Below are 25,623 nucleotides of genomic sequence, written 5' to 3' on the forward strand. Positions count from 1 at the left end.
ACTTACCCTACTGTGGCACCCCCTGGAGTTAAAATAGTAATTTTTACCCCTACACTATCCAACACTTACCCTACTGTTGCACCCCCCTGGAGTTAGAATAGTAATTTTTACCCCTACACTATCCAATACTTACCATACATGCAATATAATGGTATGCGTTGTAATGGTATGCGTTGTCAAAGTAGTATGCGTTGTAATGGAATACGTTGTAAAGGTAGTTTTAAAAAAATCGTTGTAATGGCATGCGTTGTAAAGGAATGCGTTGTAAAGGATGTTGCATTGTAAAAAATGCATTGTAAAGGTATGCGTTGTAACGTCATACATCCTTCCCCACATGGAGTTGCATTGGACTCTGAGGGGAATTCCCTCTTCTGATATGTCCTTCACAACCTGACATTGGGTAGGACATAAGGACAGCCACTTTGGGACAGAGGGAGCCACATTATCCCCTCCCTGGCTGCACTTTCTTCACTGCTCATTGTCAGTGATGTCATTTGGACATACAGACAGAGCTTGAAACTGGAGCAAGACAGCATCCATAAGAAATGTAAGCTGCATATTTTACATGTTGAAGCTTATTTATTTATCCACTGAGTGAAACATACAACAATGAGGACCTACTACTTCACAGAATAAGGAAAGGAAATCAAGACCTGTAAAACTGGATGGCCGATTATGGACCGAATCTTGAATGGAGAAAGACTATAATCCTCTGATGAGGTGCAGGAGGCAGCAAGGGCTAACCATAAGCTGGACTTTGACTGAATGTTTTAATTATCACAATCTTTTGCACAATAAAATCTATTCATTTTTAATATTCTTAGGAATACAGATTTATTTGTTACTGTTTCAGCTACTAGATGACATGCAGCACACTCACTCGCTGGACAAGCATATTGACAGTTACAATTTATATAGCCTCCTTAATATTGCCAAGCAATATTTAATGTGGCCAAATGTAGGCAGTGGAATGAAGGTATCTGTAAGAAAGTGAATTACTCACTGTTCAGGTGTGACCCACCCAGAGGTATGAATAGGGTAATGAGCACTCCCCCCCCAATTTTGGGGATATCTTTCCTCCCACTGCGTTTGGTGCCATCCTGACTGGGGGGGACAAAGGAAGGTTCTCTCTAGGTGTCGCCTCACATTTGCTCTTGAAACTGCAGAGCCTTTTGAAGTTAATGACGTTCTAGGGCCCACCCTAACTTGTCTTCCTGCCAGGGAAAGAAAAACACCTCCCCACACCCAACTGCTCTGGGAGACATTTTCACACCCCTTTTTAAGGTCATGCAAAAAGGGCATTTTCTCAAAACAGCTATACATTTTTCATGGAATTCTCACTGGTTTTCAGCTGCACTTAGTGTATTGGAGATGATAAATTGGTAACCAATTGTTGAAGGAATTCAAATACCCAAGTGAGCATAAATTGCATAAGTGTTAGGACAATAATTTATGTCCTGCTGTAGCTATTTCAGTTTATTTTAGTTGGTATATAATATTTTTCCTCTAGGCTTATGCAACATACAGCAGTAATACACGATTGTCATGACAACATGTCTGGCTTTATGTGTTAACACATTTACTGTAATTCCAGTGTGACTGGTAACAGGAGTTAGCAGCCTCATTCGAATTGCAAGGTTGGTGGGAATATTAAGGACCTCTTTTATTTCACCAATAAACTATAACCAATGAAAACAGCCAAAATCTACAGGTAGAAGTCCAGGTATGAAGGAGGAATAACAACAGAATTCCATAAGAATTGCTGATTCTTAGCAAAATCTTCATTTGTAGGCTCCGCTGTGGCCGTAGTTACTAGTACATTTAGGTTTAGTAACTGGATAACATATAACAGATTATGTTAAAACTTGCCAACAGCATTTGTGTATGTGTCTTTATGTTAAAATCAGACGCACTATATTTTTCAATGGTTGTTTTCAATAGCATCCGGACAATAGCTCCAAATGGGATTAGACAAGACACATACATTATCTAGATTTCAGTTTAAGCAACTGAAAGCTATCTCTTTCTTATTTGCTCTGTTAATGCTCTGCACGGACACCGACCCCGTGAAATTGAAAGAGTGGACAGAATAGAGATAAAAAGGACTGTATTGACGTTTCTACAAAGGCAAACACTAGCTAATTACTACCAAATGCTGTTACATTTATCAACTTTACATTTCCGCGGCGTCCATTGTACACATATATTGCACTCTCGGGGAAATCCTCTCAGGTTTATGGAATACAAAGCACAGCGCGCCTTTCACTCGCCGTTCTTCCACTTCGACAGAGTCTCCAGAGAGATAAACCAAAGTGGAGAGATGATTGCTCTGATAATGCACTTCACAAGTGGAAAAGTTACTTTGCAATGTATGCCGGATTTAATACGTGGAAGAAACCATGCCACCCACGGTCCCAGTATAGATGGGCTGGAGCTAGTCCTGTAGACACTACTGACGTGGAGTGTGATCCTTTGGGGGGAACGCTTTCCCCCTCTCACTCCATACAGTATGAAAAACCTTTAGGTTGGTGCAGTGCTTAATTTGTAAAAAAATAAAAAAACATTAACAGGGCCCAATGCAACTTGCACTACCAATTGCCCCTGCCACCTCTGCCAATGACAGTACCAACACAACTACTAACCATCACACTCCTATTCAATTCAGACTATTCCAGGCCCCCAAAGTCTTAAGAATGGCTTGGGCCGTAGGTACTAGCCAATTTTAATGTATTTTACATTAATAAGCAACTGTTGTTGTGCTCATCTGTAAATTAGACAGACAGGGCATGAAGAAATGATTTGTTTTATTGGCTAGGGTATGCACCCCAGCCAGGCAGAACTAAGCACTCTAGGTACGGCAAGTAAGTTACACAACAAAGATAACCTGTGCTCACTCACTGGTAGCTTGGCGCAGAGCAGGCAGGCTTATTATCAAAGGCAATGTGTAAAGCGTTTGCACAACATAGTCATACAGAAACACACTGAACATACCATAAAAGGGACTCCGCACAGGATTATATAAAAATTTAGAGAGAGTATATTTTACATAAAACATGGCCAAAACGACATGAATCATAAAAACTGCGCATATTATGCAAATACTGAAATCGGACTTGGTATCCTGATAATACAAGAATCAAAACGATATTCATTATATCGTCAGTGCATGTAATGCCAGTGTAGGGTAGAGAAACCACATAAATCCACATAAGCACACCAGTAACAGTAAGGGAAGATGAATCCAGAAACACCTGCCCACCTATCAAGAAGGTTACAGTAATCTCTAGGGGTCTCACTGAAACAAGTCCCTTAGCCACTTACAAAATTGTCACGTATCACAGTGGTAAATGTGTCACTGTTATCCTGTAGAAACAAGGTTAAAACGAAAGAAATGTAGCGAATGGTTTACACGTTATGCGCTTCATCAAAAGGTCACATCAAATGCAGTATTTAATCATACGTCATGGAAGCAACCGTGCTTCTATTACACCAGTTAAGGTAATGTTCAGGCACCTTCCTTAATTATGGCATGTTCCTGATCGGGGGGCCTTAGTCAAGGACTCAACCTGTTAACCAACAAACAAGTGCCCCAAGTTATGTCTTAGGAAGGGTACCACTGGGAGGGCACCTAAAAACAGCAGAGATCAGAGGGGAGACATCGCTGAGTCTCCTGTGTGCAGAGGAAGGCATTGCAGCTGCCCATGATTGCACGGTGCAGCTGCCAAAACCCTAGACTGGTCCTTCATTGTGAATGTAGAGTCGCCCGTGAAAGAAGGTCGGGATGGCTACTAAACTTCCACGGGGTCCTACTCACTCTCAGCAATCCTCTGACCCATAAGATGTTGGTGGGGTCCCCGAACGGGGTTCTGGTGGTTGCTTTGGTGCATACGCTGATCCAGGGGGCGGGGCAAGCTGGAATGAGCCTTGCAGGGCAGGTCCGCCCCTTGTTGCCAGGACGATGCATTCGTGGAAGACCACGCTGGAGGTTCTCTTTCTCAGCCCTAGGCACTTGATTCTCTCAGAAGCACCAGGACTTGGTATCACTCCAAACCCATCTGGATTCAGGGTAACAACTGCATGCTGTCAATAGTAGGAGTCCTCACCACAACTCCTCGTTAGGGCACGCTGCTAGTAGAAATGAAGTGCTGAACACACGCTCACTTGGCAGGAAACGAGCAGTCAATCACAGCTCCTAATCAGAGTTCGGCTGGGGAGCTCACACTGTGGCCCACTAAGAACATCTTGTGGGATGCCCTTGAGATTTATAAACAGAGAGGGCAAGCAAATAGCCCTCGGAGAACAATAAATGAAGGACACGACAAGAGGTAGCAGGTAGCAGGCCAGCACATAATGCAGTTGAGTAAAATGACGGTTCTCCTGGCAGCACTTCAGTTCTCTGGTAGTGTGCAGATTGTACAGCCATCAATTTCTTGTTGCAAGTGCTATGCAGTATCTAGTTAGACCAGAGTCAGGGAGTAGCAGGCTGCAGGGCATCAACCAGAAAAGCAGTCCAGTTTAGTCTTTTAGGCATCCCAGCAGTTAGCTGGCAGCAGGGTACACGCAAATAAGCAGCCCAGATGTGTCCTGTAAGCAGTCCAGTAATCATTCTGACAGAGTTTCAGTTCCAGATCCAAAAGTGCTTCCCCAACATGGGGTCAGAGCTTCTGTACTTATTATCATAAATGTCTTGAAGTGGGGATGACGTCACGAGAAAACTTAGAAGTGCACAACACTCCCTTTCAACCCAGCCTTGACTCCAGACATCAGAAGGGGGTAAGTCAGCCCTTTGTGTGAGGGCAGGACACTATCTATATGGATGCAAAGTGTGAACGTCCATCCCTTTCCTAGCCCATGAAGACCATCAGTATGCAGATGAATGCATATGTATACCTGTCACCCCCAGCCCTTCCTGTGGTGAGGCTGTCTAGAAAGTATACACACAATGTAGCTTTCACCCAGGCCCAGCCATGGATTAGAGTTCTGCTGCAAAGCAGAAAGAGTCATAGCACAGAGGAATGATAAAGTGGCATTTCTAACATAGTAATGTAAAATCCAACTACACAGGTAAGCTGGATTTATAACTACCATTCTAAACATACCAAACATGGCAACGCCACTCCTTTCAAATCAGGAATTACCACTTAAGAGTATATAAGGTAATTCCTAATGCTAACCTATGAAAGGAGTAGGCCTCACAGCGGTGAGAATCAAAATAAGCTGTTTGTCACTAATAGGACATGTTACACATAAAAGCACATGTCCTACCTTTTACCTTCACAGCACCCTGCCTAAAGGGTTTCCTAGGGCCTACCTCAGGCATGACCTATGTGTAGCAAAAGGGGAAGCTTAGGTCTTGGAAAGTAGTTTTAAATGCCAAGTTAAATTGGCTGTAATGCGCATGCAGGCCCTGCAGATGTAGGCCTGAGACAAGTTTGAAAGGCTACATCTGTGGGTGGCACAAGCAATGCTGCAGCCCTCTATTAGCATTTAATGTACAGACCCGGGGTATATGGTATACTGCTGAAGAAGGGACTCACAAGTAAATCGAATATGCCAAACAGGTTGAAACCAAACATATCATGTTTAGAGGAGAGCGCACATGCACTTTAGCACTCATTAGCAGTGGTAAAGTTCCCAGAGTCATACGCCAACAAAAAGAAGGTCAAACAAAATATGCACAGGTAGGCAGAACGTTTGGGGATAACCCTGGAAAAAGGGTGAGGTCCAACTGCGCCACCGTGTGGCAAACTGTCATAAGCACTGGTGTTGACAATTAAGTACTGGCTCAAATTAAGCACTGGGGTGGTGCCATCACTGTTTATATACAGTAAAATATGCTGTTATGCCCAGCATATGACCAGTCTCATGTGCTTTTTTATGAAACAACAATAGTCCTTAATGTATTTGCTAACCATAATATAATGAAATATAGACCACAATGTGTACTATACAGCAAAAAAATGTGTCCAGCCGGACACAGTATTTAATCAATATAAAGTATAAAGGAATTCTGTAGGCACAAAAATGCAGTGGGATACACTCCTGTATCCTATACATAAAGGACATATACAAAAGGAAATAAACAGGGAAGGGATTTTTTTTCAGGCAAAGGCAAAACAAGAGGATGCTAGTAATCAGTGGTTCAACATAACTAGACTATCCATACATAGTTAACACATGAATGAGACACATTGGAAAGTTTGTGTGTAACTATGTCACTGGTCAACGGCGTTTCGATCCCTAACACACAATAAATGGGATCATCATCAGGACTGTAATTAATTGCCTGAATATTAAATGCAAGCCTGAGATAAGGCGTGCACGGCGTTTAGATGCCTATAGAAGGCGGCAGCCACGGCCTGTGGAGGGTGTTTCGGTGGGGCGGGAGGTGGGGCGGGGGAGGGGCATGATGTGAGCCGGAATCCACTATGCGGCTGGGAAGTACGGAAAAATAGCGGGAAGCCAAAGTGATGGCTGTCGGAGACCGAAGCTCTGAAATACAGAGATCCTTTCACTTGGATTAACGATGAAAGAATTGTGCTGTGCGGGACCGCGGGAATAATTATCCTTGTCGGTTTCGGGCAGCGGGGGACAATGCCTTAAGGTTGAATAACGAGTATTCAAAGACTGCAGAGCGCGAGGTGTTAACATTGGTTAATGCCTTCAACAGGGCTGTTAACCAATCATATTTAATAGGGCTCCTTTTCTTTGCAGTTCCTGTTTCTCTGCAGGTGCTGCTGCTGAAAGAAAAAACGGTCTCCTTTCCATGTTACAGCATTCCTCCTCCACCGCTTGCCTTTGTGTAAGCAAGTACAGTCAACAACAGAAGTAGAGAATACTCTGTGTTTAGTTTACTCTACTTCTGTGATTGGTGAGGTGTACTTTTAGCATTCAAGGCGTGGAGCTGGCATCCCACAGCAGAGAATGATAGGCTGCCCCGGGACACCAAAGATGGCCACCTACAAGGGCGGCCACCCTTAGTGCCATAGGATGGCACAGACCCTGAGCGGTCTAGTGGTTAGGGGGACCAGTGGTCCCGCAGTGAGGTCACTTCCTGTTCTGGGGGAGGAGTTGAAGGGCTATATAGCCCAGGGGGCGAGGGTCAAGCGCCCTCTTTGTTCCAGTCGCAGCAGCGGGTTGACCCTCGCCCCCACTCCCAAGCTGACCCTGCATCGCGGGACGGTGTCTGCGCCATACCGGGGGCTATATAAGCAATCCGGGGCTTGGTTTTCAGCACTAAGGGGCACTTTTGGACAGCAGGTAGGGTTTCTGGTGATGGGACTTCAGCAGTTAGCTTGTTACATGTTGTATAAGTCACCCCACTTAAGAAGCAGGGTCCGCCCTCCTTTTTTCTCACTGGTACTTGTGTCTACAGTTTCCACCCAGGGGGGGGGGGTATTACAATGGTTGGCAACTGGTGGGTCTGAGCATAGCAGGTTTCCCCTGGAGAGTATTGGGGCGGTTTTCTCCGGTATTATGACTCTTTCTGGGGTGATTTGTTTTTCCATGGACTAAATAGGGTGTTTTCTGCCCTGGGTCTCCTCAACTTCGCGGTGGCCTTTCATTTGTGGCCTGTTATCCTGTCTGCCATTAGAGTCCTGGGGGGGTCAGACTCATGGACACTTGCGTAGACCTATCTGGCAGCAATAGACAGGGAATATGTTTGTTCCCTTTCAGTTAGGATATGAGCTGGGACAACAGCATTTCAGGCAAGTGCCAGTTGAATAGATAAAACAGGGGGTGCGCTGGGAGCCATGCGTGGGACGTCAGTCAGTATTTTGGATTGCAGTATAGAACTTGGAGTGTGCCTAATGAACATGGTTCTTAAGCACCTGCATCTTTATTTGGTAGGTAATTCGGTCTGGGTGTCAGGAAATGTGAGAAGCCTGGACGGGGGCGACCGTCCTCCAGACTCGTTAATTACATCTAGGGGGCGAGGTGTTGGTTCACTTGGAGCGCAGGGTCCTGCTACAGACAAGGAGGGGCACGCTGTGCAATTTGACCTTCCTTTTGGGGCCTTGGAATTATGGTGGTCTGAAATTGCAAAGTTGCTTGATTAGGGTGGCCCCTGAGACTTCCCTCAGGCGTGCGAATAATGCCATGCGCATATTCTCGGAGCAAGGGAATCTCGGCTTCATAAGCAGTCCGTGGCATACCGAATGTACGGGTGCCCTAATGAGGACGGTGTTCTTAGATTAGAAGTGGGGATAGCCACTTTGCTGCTTGACCTACCAGAAGCTAAGCTGAGGGAGCATCGGGTTGTAAAGAGAGGAGAGATAAGGTGTGGGGGGACTCTGGGACGGCGGCTGCCGCACCCAGAGCCTTTGGCGGAGTTACAGGGCGATCCAATACAGGAAGGTACAGAAGGGTACCCTCTACAGGAGCACCAGAAGGGTGCGTGAGCGAATTATCCCCCAGGGAGATCCACTGTGGATCCTGGAGGACCGACGGCGCCCCGTTAGTCCTTCGGGCGGTTGTGTACCTGAGCAACCGGGGGTTGCCAACACTCCGCTCCCCCGAGGAGGAGGGGCGTGAGTATTGGGCGAACGAGGGGTTCGCCGGGGGAGGGGTTAGACCTTCCCCCCCAAAACTGACAACGCCCCTACGGTTAACACCGCGGGGGTTATGACTCATCAGGTGGGCGGGTCGCGAGGGGCGGCCTGCTCTGGAACGCCCGTAAGATAACCCAACATGTCGGCATAATGTATATGCTAATAAATCTGCAACAACTTTCTCCATCAACTTGTGTTGTGTTGGTTATTGGTGGAGGGGTGTGTTGTATGAAGAGAGGTCTGGGTTTGGGCCGATATTGGCACTATGATAGGCTGCCCCGGGACACCAAAGGTGGCCACCTACGAGGGCGGCCACCCTTAGTGCCATAGGATGGCACAGACCCTGAGCGGTCTAGTGGTTAGGGGGACCAGTGGTCCCGCAGTGAGGTTACTTCCTGTTCTGGGGGGAGGAGTTGAAGGGCTATATAGCCCAGGGGGCGAGGGTCAAGCGCCCTCTTTGTTCCGGTCGCAGCGGCGGGTTGACCCTCGCCCCCCACTCCCAAGCTGACCCTGCATCGCGGGACGGTGTCTGTCCGGCGTTTTCCCTCCCATCCGCTTACCCTGCTCTTGGGCAGATTGGGGGGTTGTTTGGTGTTACTAATGAATTATCTTTGTGTTGCAGACGGAGTTACAGGGCGATCCAATACAGGAAGGTACAGAAGGGTACCCTCTACAGGAGCACCGGAAGGGTGCGTGAGCGAATTATCCCCCAGGGAGATCCACTGTGGATCCTGGAGGACCGACGGCGCCCCGTTAGTCCTTCGGGCGGTTGTGCACCTGAGCAACCGGCGGTTGCCAACGCTCCGCTCCCCCGAGGAGGAGGGGCGTGAGTATTGGGCGAACGAGGGGTTCGCCGGGGGAGGGGTTAGACCTTCCCCCCCAAAACTGACAACGCCCCTACGGTTAACACCGTGGGGGTTATGACTCATCAGGTGGGCGGGTCACGAGGGGCGGCCTGCTCTGGAACGCCCGTAAGATAACCCAACATGTCGGCATAATGTATATGCTAATAAATCTGCAACAACTTTCTCCATCAACTTGTGTTGTGTTGGTTATTGGTGGAGGGGTGTGTTGTATGAAGAGAGGTCTGGGTTTGGGCCGATATTGGCACTATGATAGGCTGCCCCGGGACACCAAAGGTGGCCACCTACGAGGGCGGCCACCCTTAGTGCCATAGGATGGCACAGACCCTGAGCGGTCTAGTGGTTAGGGGGACCAGTGGTCCCGCAGTGAGGTCACTTCCTGTTCTGGGGGGAGGAGTTGAAGGGCTATATAGCCCAGGGGGCGAGGGTCAAGCGCCCTCTTTGTTCCGGTCGCAGCGGCGGGTTGACCCTCGCCCCCCACCCCCAAGCTGACCCTGCATCGCGGGACGGTGTCTGTCCGGCGTTTTCCCTCCCATCCGCTTACCCTGCTCTTGGGCAGATTGGGGGGTTGTTTGGTGTTACTAATGAATTATCTTTGTGTTGCAGACGGAGTTACAGGGCGATCCAATACAGGAAGGTACAGAAGGGTACCCTCTACAGGAGCACCGGAAGGGTGCGTGAGCGAATTATCCCCCAGGGAGATCCACTGTGGATCCTGGAGGACCGACGGCGCCCCGTTAGTCCTTCGGGCGGTTGTGCACCTGAGCAACCGGGGGTTGCCAACGCTCCGCTCCCCCGAGGAGGAGGGGCGTGAGTATTGGGCGAACGAGGGGTTCGCCGGGGGAGGGGTTAGACCTTCCCCCCCAAAACTGACAACGCCCCTACGGTTAACACCACGGGGGTTATGACTCATCAGGTGGGCGGGTCACGAGGGGCGGCCTGCTCTGGAACGCCCGTAAGATAACCCAACATGTCGGCATAATGTATATGCTAATAAATCTGCAACAACTTTCTCCATCAACTTGTGTTGTGTTGGTTATTGGTGGAGGGGTGTGTTGTATGAAGAGAGGTCTGGGTTTGGGCCGATATTGGCACTAAGGAAAGGGCATTTCTTTTCGTGGCACCAATAGGAGGGAAACGGATTGGTATTCTGGCACGGTTGGCTATGCTTTTAAGTTTGCATTAGAAAATGGTCACTGTTGAGAGTGATCATTTTGTCTTTATGTAAATGTTATGACATTTTGAGAAATTTCCTTTCTGCTATCTTGTCTGAAAAGTGAATTCAAGGACATTCCAAGCGTGTAGAAGTCGATTAACTTGAGGAGAAAATGTCTCCTGTGAGACACAATCTTCTCGAATTAGTCTCACAAGATTTTTTTTGCTCCAGCCAGTCACAATCAGCAAAGAATTCTGTCACTGTAAGCATTTCCTTCTCTCCTTTTGAAAGGCGGTTATAACACACTTTGTAATACATTTGCAAAAATGTATCCTCAAAGGATTAGAAATTCACAACATAATCGCTCCTGCACTACTTCTGCATAGTCACCACACGAGGGTGGTGTTTGCTTAAAAATATCTGTTGTTTTGCTGTTATAAAACCGCATTTGGAACATATGCGAGTAAACGACTTGCATCAACAGTTTCCAGAACAAACACATAATCGGCTTTTTAAACGAGAACTACATTTTATTACCAGTTTTACAATCAATAGTTAACAAATGGTAGGCAATAATTAAAATAATCATTACAATGTGTTACATGTAGGTCTCATATTCTTACAGCCTAAGCATTGCTAAATTCTTGGACACAAGTCACATGTGGAAAAATAACAATAAACACATTGACATGCTAAAAAAACAGCATATTATTAATCATAAAGCTATCTGTATGTAAAATTTGGTACGCAAATGTTCCTTTATATAATACATGGAATTCTGCAATTCCTGTGTACATGCACGTCTCTAAAATCGGCGACTTGTGACCAACCAGTCGCCCATTTTAAAGAAAACGACTGTAATAAGTTACTGCAATCGTGTTCTGATGTGTCAATGCATGGTGTCAGAGCCAGCAGCCAGATGAAATGCACGTCAGGCTTTCGGAGCACCTGTTTAAAGCAACGAAAACGACATGTTGCTTTTCTTTCTTCTGCTCTATTTGTCCAGCTTACAGTGACTAGCAGAAAGAACATGATTATTCTTTGAATTCCTTAGATAATTATAGAAAAGTTAGAATTTCCTCATGTTTCCATACATTCTGAGCTAGTGGCTTTGGACTGTTTCTAATATCATTTTGCAACAAATATCAGGTTTTGATGTGTTTAATTTTGCTCTAAAGGTTCTATGTTTATTCTTCATATTTGTAAACATGCTCTCTCTTTATGAAGCTACGCACCATTGTTTTAAGTGGTTTGTTTATTGGAAAAGTGATGGTGTGACCATGTATTATATGGGATAAAGTACCCCCATGTCGTATAGTATAAAGATATTACAAGTCACCTCGGAGTTTTACAAACTTATGAAGGAACTCAGTCTTTGGCCTCGTTCCGCTATATGGTTATGGAACTTCTGAGTGACTTGCAATATCCTTATAATGTACAACAGGGGGTACTTTATCTCTTGTAGAAAAATGCTATAGGGTAATCCATCTCTAAAATTGTTCTCCCTTTACCATGCCAGTATTTACATTCCAAAATTGGGAGTACAGGGTTGTGCCTGAATCAGTCCTCTTGTATGCCCTCCTACATTTCTTCCCTAATCAGGTCATAGAAGAGCGCCATCTGCCTTCCAGTTATTTACCATTTCTTTGTGCTTCTTGAATACAATTCAAGCCCCTCATTAAAAAGTGTCTCATAATAATGCCAACTTGGATGGAAACAAGAGTTTGCATTCAAATCGATCTTACGAGTTCCACTGTAACACAGCATGCATTAATACTGCATGTAATAATTCCGCATTGATCTCCGGGAGCATACACCCATGGTCAAACCTGTACACATTTGTCCCCTGAAAAAGTCCTGGAATGACGAAATAACATAATAATACCGTCGTTGCAACACGGAATTCATCATCTTACTCATATTTCCTACTGACCCATAAGGGAATCACTTCTTGTCCCCCATTGATACTTCAATCTTGAAAAATGGTTGTCTCACGTGTGCTGTAGGGCTCACGACTGGGTCCTGAAATTCCTTTCTGGATTGAAGCATGGGAAAGTTGAAATATATGTGAAAGAGAATAGTAAGTCATGGGCTACAGACACTGATACAGGTCCGCGGATATCAAAGGTGTAATAACACAATCTAATGCCTCTGTTTTCATTAAGACGCTGACAGTAAGATGACGTGGTCGTGGGAAGTGAGAGAGGGAATACCCATAGTCCCAGGGCTTTAGTAGTTACTCTTAGCCTAGGACATAGTATGCCAAGTGAGGAGTGAGCATACGGACTCTTGCCTCTGTCTTTGGCCTTGTCAGATTGCAGAAGCAAACCAGCTGGCCAGAGCAGACAGGGGGGCCGGGGCTGCAGAGTCGTATCCTCTCTCCTATCATGCCTCAAACTGTCACTGTACGACAGTTGTTGTCATGTGTGTGAAGGCTGATGTACGCATTTGTCTTTTATCCACAATACCACGAGCATAATGTGGACGGGAAAAGATTTAAAGCACTGTAGGGTTGTTTGTTATCCACCTCTGTCTTGCAAAATGTGTCTTTTAATTATTTCTGATCTGAGAGGAAAGAGCGGTTTAATAACCCTTTAATTTGCTAAGGAGAGCTATTGTGCCGTTAGAACCGTGTAAGGAATGTTGGGAGCTGGCCAGCCAACCAGACTGTCCCCTTTACGTGCTATTGCTAGTGATACAGGCCTGCTCAGGCAGCATCTCTTGTTGCCGGCTCCAGGTCCCTCTGGAATGCCCTGCCGAAGAGGTCCTGCACCTCCACGACACTGACTCACTTTGTTAATTGCTGGGCCAATGAGAGGACTGACTGCTCTGCTGTACTCTTGCACCTGCACAGCTCTAGCTCTCTTTCATCTTAAGCCGTTCTCTCTGCCAAGCTGTACCATCCCCCTCCTTTCCTCCTCTTAATAATCACAAGTTTCAAGTAAGCAGGAACCATTCCTCCTTGGAGGGAGGCTTTGATCAGGTCAAAAACATGCCACCAGTGAGAGGAGCAATCCCTTGACCCATCAAGTTACAGGTAGGAAGGGATGTTTGATGCTTTAGTCCAGGGTTCTCCAAAAGTTGATTCTGGAGTGCCAGTCCATGCCTGACTTTTTTCATATCCCCATTTAGATAAATGTAGTTGTCTTAAAAATCTGGCATGGATCCGGCCCTCCTGCACCGACTTTGGAGAGCCATGATTTAGTCTCTGTGATGAGTCATCTTCTTTATTCAGAAGTTATGCTCGATTCTGCAACGCTACATACTAGTTGTGGTGGAAAGTGAAAGGTGATAGGCTGAGCTTTGGGGTGCTTTTATTAGATGCTCATGAATTTTACATTGCTTTACTTGAAGAAGGAGATGATTGCCGAGCTGAGATGAAGGTGCACCTTCAATGAAATGTTATTAAGAATAGCTGTATCTCTGAAATTAAAAACATCGCTTGTCATATTAGAGGCAATAAGAAAGCCAGAAACGTAGAAACCTTTTTTGGCTCTTTTCATAGCTTTGTGGTAAGCGTGTGTGCACTCTTTACTTTTAGTTTTGGCAGCCTCTGAATTGAACTTTCTCCATGCTTAATTCAAACTGACATTTCTTATTTTCCATTTCAGCTAATTCAAAGTTGCATTTCTTCAATGCCTTTTTATCTGATTTCTGGGATTTCCAATAATGGGAGTGACTTTTACAAGCATCATCAAGACATTATAAAAAAGTTGGCCAAGCATTTTGTTAGGGGAGAGGCTTAGATCATATTCATCTTATTTCCTTGCCCATTTCATACATTGCATTGCGAATGATTTTGAGTAATAATCTGAAGGGATTTGTTGTGTTGAATTGAGACTATGCAACTAGACACTAGTGCAGGAGTGTGATTGAAATCCGGGATTTGAGCCCGTGCCATGGAACAATCTGCCTAATATATAGGGGTGACATAACCTAAGTAAAGTTTGAAGCAAAGCTGAGTTTAAGTATATGATTAGCCGTGTGCATGGGCAAAATAATTAGCTGTGTCAGATGTAACAGTTTCATATTTTCAGCCAAATTGACATTGAGTCTACCAACAGGTAGAAATTTCCAATGATTAAGACTTTATTAGAGAGGGAACCAAGATATTGGGTCCAGGTTTTTTACCAAGAAGTATGTTGTAACCTGGTGCTCTATAATGTGTCAATGGGATGGTTCATTTAGTGGCATTTATTACACATGAAATAACCAGAGATTCATTTAAAACATTTGTATCAGTTGGATTTGCTCAAAGATAAGTGATTTATGGAGGATAATGGCTATCTCTCCTTTTCTAGTTGCTCTCTTTCGGGTTCTGTGTAAACCAGTTTTCGGTTAGCCCAAGGTGGTTAATTTCATAGGTTTCCAGAAAGTTGTGGTGTTCAAAAACTGTGTGGCAGCTGAAAAGGCATTGATGAGTCCCACTTTATATCAGGTTTCAGAAGGTATTATCACAGATTTGAAAATATGTCCTCTGTGACTGATGGCTGACCTTGAGAATGCCTAGAACTGTGCCAGTGTCACTAGTTCTGAGAACTCACCAGAGTTTACATGCATCTAGAAGAAGGTGGGCTCCTTCTTCTCTCAGGCGGTGTGTTGCTGGACTCTACTGTCAGCATATGGCTAGGTGTGCCTACCACAGAGACTGCACTAGTGTCTCGTAAAGCAGTCACCTGGTTGAGTGTTCCACAAAGTGCATGGAGTACCAGGTATGAAGTGCGGCGAGGGTAGTGCAAAGAATGTCAATCATGGGTAGCTTCTTCATGTGCCAAATGGACTACATGAGTTTCAGGGAAGGGGCAGGGATAAGCCTTATACACTGCCTTTTTAAAGATGATGGTCTATACTTTGAAACCATCTGAGCTCCCCAATTCAAGATAAAGTATAATTTTTTGAGTTCAGCTCATGTTTGAGTCATATATAAAGATCCATTTCCAAGTGATGGAGGTGTCGAAACATATTTGTTTCCTTCCTTTGTGTGGTGTTATTCGCACCTCTGCTACTATTTTTGATCCTGATTTTGCTTCTAGCATTTGGAACCTTTACTGGACCTACTCCGGGAGTATTTTGCTCAGCACTTTTCTCTTCTCTGTTGTCAAACGTTTGCTGATAGCTTCAGTATTAGTGTTCATCTTCACTCAAGACCTAAAACCTTGGATTTGTTTTGACCCTTTATGTTTTTTTTCGTCCAATCTGGGACTTTCCTAACAAGATACTTGACACATTTCACATGTACTGTTCAGTGTAGGATGGTATAGTGGCTACCAAGAGGAGTCAACCTTTCCTTGGGCAATCAAGAATGGGAATCAACAGCCTTTTCTGCCTCCAGTCCTTGACAAAGACGAGGGGTGAGATGACGCAACCTTCTTCCTTGTAAAGATCACTGACTGCATGGTGGATTGCAAGGCAACCTTACTTCCTGTTTGTCAGTTTGTGCATCCTCCTACCAGCTACTTCCTGTTTCTTCCTTAATTAGGAGCTGGAGCCAGCAATAACATGTGCCACCATTGCTCAGCACCTATTGTCCATACGTTCATGACCCTCTTGTTAGCTGTTTTTTCTCCAGTAATTTCCCTGTATGCAATGTGTCTGTAGTATTGTGCTAGAACTGGTCCGATTCTGCTATGGTCTCAGGGTTGGTGTATATCCTACTTTCCTTCTCTTGTCCCCAGTGAATCATTTATCTACACCACTTGACTTTTTTAAGGATTCTATGCCCTGAGGGCTCTTTACTCCAAGCCTATGGCATCATTGAGAGTTTGGGGGGCAGGTGCACTGTATTCCATTCCACCCGGGCTAGAGATCATGTACTGTGCAGCACTGGTGGACTACAGCCTGCCATATTTTAAGATCTCCATATGCCTGGAGGAAATCTCTGTAACTTCAGGGAAGCCATTGCAGCCTCTCTGAAGGCACTGCAAGTGTGGGAAGCGGACTCCATGGTTTATGCAGCCCCCCCCCGCAAACTAAAAACATGTTTATTTCTGGAAAACGTACTGCCAGAGTGGAAAAAAACAAAATTCCTAATGACCCTGACACCCTCTGAGCCTTTTTCCAGGGTGTGAGGGCATTTCTATTTTTTTCTGTTTGAGACAGCCATGCCTTTCCTTTCTGTTCCCAACATGAACAAAAATACGTCAGAAGTGCTGCGCTAATTGGGCGTACAGTCTCAGACACTTAGACCAATGACCCAATATGTGGGGCCACTATTCCAAAATTTCACCCAGAGGACCTTGTAGGGGCTCCCCCAGTGGAAACATGATGGGTCACCCGACTCTAAATAGAAGGTCAAACCTGCAGATTTATGGACAGGGTACTCTGCCATGTTTGTGTTACACTACCCTGTCGGCCAAATTCTAAAAAAAAACCTACGTTCCTTCCTAAAGGTATCTATTGCTTCCACTGGACAACGACTTATATTAAGCAGCAAAGTGAATACAGGAAGAAGTCACTGTTACCTATTGAAAATTCAGAAAAAGGTGTGACGATTGTGTTCAGCTATTGAAATATTGCTGTGACATATGGTGTCAAAATGGCTGACAGATCAAGCAGCACAAGAAGTGCTGCTTGCTCCTGAGCCATAATTTCCAGTAGTCACTCTCATATATCTCTGTGCTCTCCGGTGGCGGCTGGTACAGAATGGGAGGGGTGAAAAAAAATATAACACTCACCTCTACACAGCCGCCGTCTCTCCTCCATCGTCTCTCCTCCACTTTTCTTCCTGACTCCCTGAAGCAGGAAGCACACAGGCTCCCCTAAACCAATAATGACGCTGCTGTCACCTGCATGATAGCAAAGACGTGATTGGTCTGAGTCATCTGGTTCAGTGCTCAGACAGTGAGTGGTAACCTGTGCATGTTCTACACCCAGGCTGTGCAATACAGCCAGGTGGAGAGCATGTCATGTGCGCATGACTGTTTGGCCGACCCAAGACAGCCGGACAAACCGTCATGTGCAGATTGACATTTTCCCAACGCAAGAGTCCATTCTCTTCCAGACATTTTGTTAACTGACCACCGTTGCCAGGGCGTTTGCGAGGGAGTCGGTCTTGGCTGCAGGTCTATCTAACGTGGTCAGTCAGATTTAGAAAACCTTTTATGTTTTTCCCCCTGCTCCTTAACCTTATACTGGTAATCACTCTTAACAACACGATTATCCCTGTATTCTGTCTGGGGTTTGTTTTTGTAATTTTCCTAGCCTCTTTAATCGCATAACACTTAGGGATTTTGGATCCCCTCTCTTTCAGACTGTTTCCCCACCACGTGCCCTCTGCTCTTACTGCAGCATGTGTCACTTTAGTGTATTTGGTATACTCTGCATCAGTCCCTCTCTCCTCTACCCACGTGTTTAGCCGCAGCGTTTTTATTCTATCTTCCTTCCTTCAACCTCAACCTATCTCACAAGAGAGTTCTTCCTATTGGGATGCCCCCCACCTCATTCCTACCTTCACCAGCAGAACATTAAATTAACTCCTTTTCTACAAGTTGTTCATTTAAACTTGGTTAGGCTCACGTTTAACCAGAATACATTTTAATCAGAATTGTTCCCTGAAAATAAGCTTTTTTTCTGTGTGTTGTTCATTGGGATGGCAATCTTTGCTTTAGTAGCACTGCAAAACGATTTGTGCATATTCCCTGCCACAGGTTCATATTCTAGTAGTTCCATGTTTTTCTGATGTGAAAATGAACAGCATTTTTGATAGTATTTTTCTTATTATATTTTTTCCCAATCTATTCATATTTGTAATGAATTTGATTTTTTTCCCAGTCAAAGCACTCAAAATTGTTTATTGCTGTTATATTTTTCAGATTTTGGTGTGAGCTCATTCTTAGCCACTGGGGGCGATGTTACCCGAAATAAAGTAAGGAAAACATTCGTAGGCACGCCATGTTGGATGGCTCCTGAAGTTATGGAACAGGTAATATTTGTGGCTGTTCTGTGCTCTAAACGATTCAAGATGCTATTGCGATTAGAAAACAAGATTTCTATTGCAAATGGCTATACACCTTTTTAATCTGATATATCTGTATTGCCTTCATTTAAAGAAAGCAGTGATACGATATGAATGACGTGCAAATTTATTTCACTAAATAGTAACATTCATTTTAAAGTAAAAAGACCCACAGGGGTTGTATGATGTTACAACGCGATCAAAATGATCGCGGTACATCACAACACATCTTTTACAACGCAAGTCGTTACCACAACTTGTGCTGTAGGGTGCTGGACTTAGGAATAGTAAGATTTACTATTGCAACTCCAGCCTACGTACAGTAGGGAAGGTGTTGGAATAGTAAATCTATTATTCCTTAGTCTAGAGCGCTCTCCAGCGCAAGTCGTGGTAACGACTTGCGTTGTAAAAGATGCGTTGTAATAGCACCGCGGTGTTTTGACCACGTTGTGATGCAAGTTTACCCCCACAGGCAGTGTTGTGGAATTCACCCTACAAAGGCATAGTTATATAAAGTAAATTCAACAATACGAGACATTGTAGCACCTGCTACTTTAAGTATGGAAAGTGTGATTTTACTTTCCCCTTACATTTACATGAATTACAGGCAACGTGATGTGAACCAAAGACCTATCTTGTAGACCATCTCACACTTGATAATAGTGGGCACTCGAACATCTCTGCCGTCAATCGTCATCCGCATTGCTCACTTGGATTACAGTTCACTGATAATCTCTCACAGGCATGCTCTTGCCCTCTTAAATTTGACTATGTTTACATTTTATAGTACTTTATGTTGAGGAAAGAAGCATTTGTTTTGTATGGCTATCTGTTGGTTATTTGGCTACTCAGAGGCATTTAGAAATGTGAGGTTGTTTGTGAAGCTTGTGATTTGAATCATCATTATAAATGACGGAACCTGGTCCATATGCTTAATAGAAAATTCAATATTATAGGAATATGAAACTAAAACTTCATATAAATCCCTCATAAGTTGTAGAGTATTATCTGACTAATGCTCAATATAGTTCTCTGACACTGATGGAGTTAATACAATCCCTAAGAACTCATGAACTCTTGTCATAATCGCTTTCTATTTTTTTTTACAGCTTATCACTAATTACATTATTTATTTCATGCATCACCAAACTGGGTATCCACTACCCCAAGAATATGCCCTGCTCTCACAAATGTGTTTATTAATCTGGGATGGGGTGACCCCTAACATTTTAATAAATTACAATCTAGTTAAACCAAAACACCACTCTTAGAGAATCTCTGATCTACCCCAGGTAGCTAAGCACAACATAAGAAATAAGCAATTCCCGGAGTAGTGCACGTTTAGCTGAATCAATATGAACACTTATAAAGTAAAGGACACACACACACACAATAATACTCACAAGTCACTTTAGAAAAAGAGAGAAATTATACTGAGCACAAATCTCCAACATCATTAAATCAAATAAGGGGAACAGGAGATGTGCATTTTTAAAGGTTTATAGCTAAAGTGCCTAGGAAATACAAAGCCCCGTTGAGAAACAACAGTTAGTGATTGACTGGGACCACAGCATTATTTCAGTCTGACTCCAATAGAGTGGATGTGAGGTGCACCAAGCGGGTCATCTTGGTTAAAGGTTTGTATCATAGGATTTAGTCTCTGAAACAGAAGTAAAAATCCTTCAGCAAGTCAAAACCCAAGACTGAGGCTGACGAGGGTACCTTCAAATCAAATACATCATCGATGAGCTCCCTCTGAAGCCATTGGTTTTGCTTCCAAAAATTTTGAGCAGGACTTCTAAGGTCGCTCTGACACTGGGATGGATTTTCCTCCTCACCATGGTTCAAGGTTAGATTCTCTTTTCTCAAAATCCTTCAGCAGTGTAAGGCTGGAAGTTGGAGCTGGGCAGGGCTCCACAAGGCCGGACAACTTTATGGTGAGGTCCCGCTGAACCCATTTTCTTCGTGGTAAAAGAGGCCAGGCTTATCCTGCGCACTTGACAGTGACGGTAGATGTTTTCCTACCTAATCATGTCTACTTACTCACCCTATACCTACCTCCTTTTGGAACACTTTCTCTGTGTTCTACTTTAAACATTCACTGAACTCTAAAATTCAAGCTGACTGTATCCTTCTTCACTCACCAGGTTGTTAGCAACCCCCTCAATAGATTAGATATCCTCACCCATGTCATGGTAAGATCTGGTTTTTCCACCTCATCCTAGGTTTGATGCCAAAGGGCCTAGTTGGATCTGGAACTCAATGGGAGCAGATCCTGCCATCACCATTTGGAATCCATAAGGCAAAATGAAGAAGCATTAAGGCTGTCTTTTGTTCTGCCAGCCTTCCTGCTCTCCTCTTTGATAGCAAATCCCCGTTAAGTGGGCAGTTGTTGACAATACATCTGCCTTCATGGTTCCAGATGCAATGCTACTGTCCTTTTTCAAGGAGTGTAATCAACTCCAGCCAGGAATCGGTATTGACCTTTGGACGGGCGATGAGTGACAGAATTGTTTTTAAGCCTATTCTGGCTCAGTCAGCCAAGAGTACAATTTTATAAAGTTACTTTTCCAGTAAAGGTACCAAACATCTGATTTCATCAATAAATCCGTTTTAAAAAAAAAAAACTAATGGGAACATAACTTTGAATTAAGTTCATAGGAGTTTCCTAGGTAATTATGTAAAATAAATATTTTTATCACATTCAGACTTGCCGCCTATTTCCAACTTATAGTGTGCCACTACTTATGAATTTGGCACCCTGCCCAATTGGTTACTAGGCACACTTTAGGGGTGACTTATTAAGATGTTAAAATAGGTTTTCTTACATGGTGAGGGCACTTTCCTTGCCTTGTGCTACTGCCATGCCTTTAAACTGCAGCCTAGCCAGTTGACAGTGGTGCTCCAGGCAGTCATACATTTTTGTGTTTCCTGTTGATAGTTTAAATACACACTGCAGCTCATATAAGACAATTAGCTTTGACACCAGTGGTGCAATTTCTCTACCATCTGCCATGGCATTTCAACAAAGTTGCATAGGCCAATTGGGTGAAATCAATTTTTCCAAAATCATTTTGGTGAAAGAGTACAAACACTGTGCCACTGAATGGCTAACCTTAATGACCTAATTAGGATCCCAATAAATGATACCAAAGTCAGAAATATCCTCGGCAGCTTCAACTTGCATTGGGAAGATATCTGAAGCTCAGTCATTTCTCATTTACGCACATGCCTTACTAATAATGACTTCACACTAGATTGATCATTAAAAAATGGGCAAACGAAGACCTTGTACTGTCTGTAGAAGTTGTTTTCAAGATAAATCCTCATATTACTTTGGTTTGAACTGATGTCATCTTAATACCATTCACATTTACATCTTCCAAAACAAGGCTTAAAGGACAACCCAGAAGGTTACATAACTTGCTTTCTTATACTTTTTAACTGTGAATTGGATGATGGATGTACTAGCTCCCCCAAAAATATTTAAAAAAGTGAAAATGAAGTACTCAGTACTATGATTCTCAAAAGATCTAAATAAAACAATGAAATATACCAGAACCAGTGGATGGTAAATGAGACTAAATCATTCTGCATGCAACCTGGAAAACCTCCACGAGGAGAACTATAGACATTAAAAACAAATCTTCAACATAAAAGCCACGTTTATAAGATGAGAGGTTAGCCGTGCAAAGAGCCATTGCAAAAGATTATTAAAAAGGGGGAATCAGACCACCAGACCTTTTGCACTATCCAAAATACTCAATTAAGTGGCAAACTGACAAGTTCTCTGAATTTGTCAAAGACAAATCACAAAATATGTAACTTGGATAAATTCCACACTAGAAGAACAAAATCACTTCACAACTAGCACAACATAGACTAAAGCATGTTCCTAAAAAAGAAAGATAACAATCTCGAATATCCATTACCTTCACAATTATAAATCCCTTCTTTCAATTCCATGATACTTCTCCAGCCTCCGTTCTCAAAAACATTAAGACCGTGATACAACCTTTCCGAACTAACCTACCATAAGTTTCCTTCCTGTAATTAATCTGGATTTTATTTTATAGTTATTGGTCACAACCAACATTATTAGATGCTGCTGGATGGAGACTGTGGAGCCATGCTGATCTTGCTGGACTTATGCAAAGCTTTTGACACAGTCTCATGTGTTATTATGTTATCACCTTGTGTTCATTGACATCGGAGAATGGGTCTTGGACTGGTTCCATCTTTATACGTAGTCGTCTTTAGGCAGTATCATTAGCCCCCTTTCACTTGACCTTCAACGAAATCTCCTGTGTTGTACCTCAGGACTCAGCCTTGAGCCCTATATTGGTTAATATCTAGATTACCTCATTGGCTGCCCTGATTTGGGACGTTTTAAAGAGTTAGTTATGAATATGCTGTTGCCATCCAGCTCATTGTAAAACTGGATGTCTCCTAACATTTTAGAACTTCATGTAGTATTGCTTATTTGATGGATGAAAATGATCTCCCGTCGGTCTTCAGCAAATTCTTCTGGCTGGCACTCATTTTGGAACCCCACCAATATGGGGACATCCATCCAACCCAGTAATACAGTCTGAAATGTAAGCATGATTTTTGTCACAAATCTCTCTTTCATGGAGAATATTGACAAACTCATTTCCATCTGTATTTTTACGCTTGGGTTCTCATGAATATAATTCTTATTCTCCTTTTTGAATTTTGGAAAACGATAGTACAGAATTTGATTTTATCTCCACTAGACTAGTGTAACTTATTATATCTCAATCTACCTGCATAGCATAATCAGAATGTGATGACCTGGATAGTTCTTGGCTTGAACCATGCACAGCCATTTCTACCTATCTCAGGTCACTACTTAAGTCTACTGCCCGTGCCACAAAGCCAGCAATGCCTCATTACCTAGTTATTTACAAAGGCTTCTTATCCACTACACACCTGTTATGTATTTTCTTTCTGAATTTGCCAAGCTAAATATACTTCCGAGATTTTTTTGGACAAGACCAGATGTGTGCACCATCTCACTGCTGAAGCATTGAGCACCCTTATTTTTTTATATTAACTTAGTAGATTTCCTGCTTCTGTCAGCATTTCAAAACTCATTAATTGTCAATCTTCAAAGCGGTTTAGCTTCCTAAGAAATCAGCATTGAGTACCTGGACACTCTGTACCTGGGAATCCTTTGCTACACAAATAATCTGCCAATTCAATCAATCAGTCATGTTGAAATTGCAGCCATTTTGAATGCGGGGTGTCCCCTCACATTCCAGTGTGTTCATTTTTCATTCGTTCTCTGGATGATTCACAATTTAACTATGGCAATGCAGGAAATGTCCATCAAATCATGCCATGCCGAACCCGGCTATTGCTGGTTCGAGAGGCTTGTGATATAGATACATTTACAATAATGACAAATAGTCTTTCTTTAGGTAAATCAGAAGAAACTATAGATTCAATGCATGCATTTTATTTATTTATTTTATTTAAAGAGTTTTATATAGCGCTGGCTAGACCCGTAGGTATCAGAGCGCTTTACATAAGGTCAGCAAAGTTACAACGATAATAACAATTACATGTTACATCAAATAAATGAGACACGTTAACAAGAGAGAAGGAGAGACCAGTAGAGAGGGAAGGGGAGAGGGGGCATGAGAAGGGAGAGGACGAGGGGCAAGACGGAATAAGAGACAGAGGTAAAGTCAGCCCAAAGACCGAATGGGTAGGTGATGGCCAGGGATGTAGTCCAAGGCCAGTCTCCCGTATAGCTCTCGAGGAAGCTTCAACGGATATCGGTCAGACAGGTGGATAGAATGGAGACAAGGCAAAAGCAGAACGGCAGAAATACGATGAGGGGAAGGGTGGGTGAGACAGGGAGAAGAGGAGAAACTGTGCCCAAGGTCCAGCTGGGCAGGTGACGGTTAGGGGGTGAACCAAGTCCGATCTCATAATTAGCTGAACAGAGCAGCTCCACCTGGCGTCGGACATAATGCTCGGACTCCGCTGTCAGGAAAGAGGTCATGTATACTCAAGGATTGTCAGAGTTGTGCGGGCGGGGATGAGCCATGGTCCGAAAGAATTCTAGAAGTCCTCTTGAGGTCAGGCACAGTCCTGGTATAGTTGAGAAAGTAAAAGTTCAGCAAGGGGGAAGAAGTCACCATTGTCGGCCATGTTGAGGTCAGGCATCCTGGGACCCTTTTCCAAACCGAGAGTGTGCCAAGTATGACAGAGCTTTGTAGGGAGGGAAGGGTCAGACTCCCATTAGTTTTTAATAAGGACACAAGATCTCCCCCGGTGTCCTTAGGCGCTCGAGGTGTAGCGCAGACCTTGAAAGGGTGCTGGGACACATCTCCCACTATGGCGGGCAGCGCGGTGGGAGCCGTCATTTTGCCTCACGCAGAGGGGGGAGGGGGGACCGCTGACCTCGATCTTTGGCAACAGGTGCCTCTGGGCGCTGGGCAAAACTATCCGGCATGTCTGCTACAGCCAAGGGATGTTTTTCACACGCAGCGGATGGGCCACACCGCTCCGAATACTTCTCCATACTTCTAATGCATTCCCATTGTAATACATGGACTCTTCACTGCCCGTGTTGTTTGGAAATTAAAAGCAGGATAACATACGTCCTTACTCCAGGAATGCCTACAAAAAAGATGAGCATCTTGGGAGGGCAACCAATGCCCTCTGCCTCAGGACTGCTTCTCAAACTCTTTTTATTTATTTCCTGTGATCTCCTAAACAACAACAGCATGCCAATATACAAAAGTAAAGAGTAATTTAGTTCACGCTCAACTAATACTATTAACCTTCATTTAAATGTGTAGAATACGGTGCCACTATTGAAGTACCTAAAATACCAAAATGTGTACAAACAACTGTAATAATTAACATCAAGTCTTTAAAAAGGCCCTAATTGTTATCTCAAAAGCCCAAGAAATTACTCTACAATATAACATGACGTACCAATACAACCAACTACAAAAAAGTAGCACCTCAAAGAACTATACTGACAATCACAAATTATCCTAAAATTACCTCCTGAGTTGTAAATGTATCAAAAGAACTATATATTCAAACAGAAAATAC

General features: G+C 43.8%; 1 protein-coding gene across 1 annotated transcript in view; it reads left to right on the forward strand.

Moving 5' to 3' along the window:
* STK39 (serine/threonine kinase 39) overlaps positions 1-25,623 on the forward strand; it is a 1,578,058-nt gene that overhangs the window by 558,276 nt on the left and 994,159 nt on the right. The window contains exon 6 of the mRNA XM_078681624.1: positions 18,383-18,492. Coding sequence (XP_078537750.1) covers positions 18,383-18,492 — 110 coding nt within the window. The remainder of the gene's footprint in view (positions 1-18,382; positions 18,493-25,623) is intronic.

The sequence above is a fragment of the Lissotriton helveticus genome, chromosome 3_1 (assembly GCF_964261635.1).
Source record: "Lissotriton helveticus chromosome 3_1, aLisHel1.1, whole genome shotgun sequence".
Classification (NCBI taxonomy): Eukaryota; Metazoa; Chordata; class Amphibia; order Caudata; family Salamandridae; genus Lissotriton; species Lissotriton helveticus.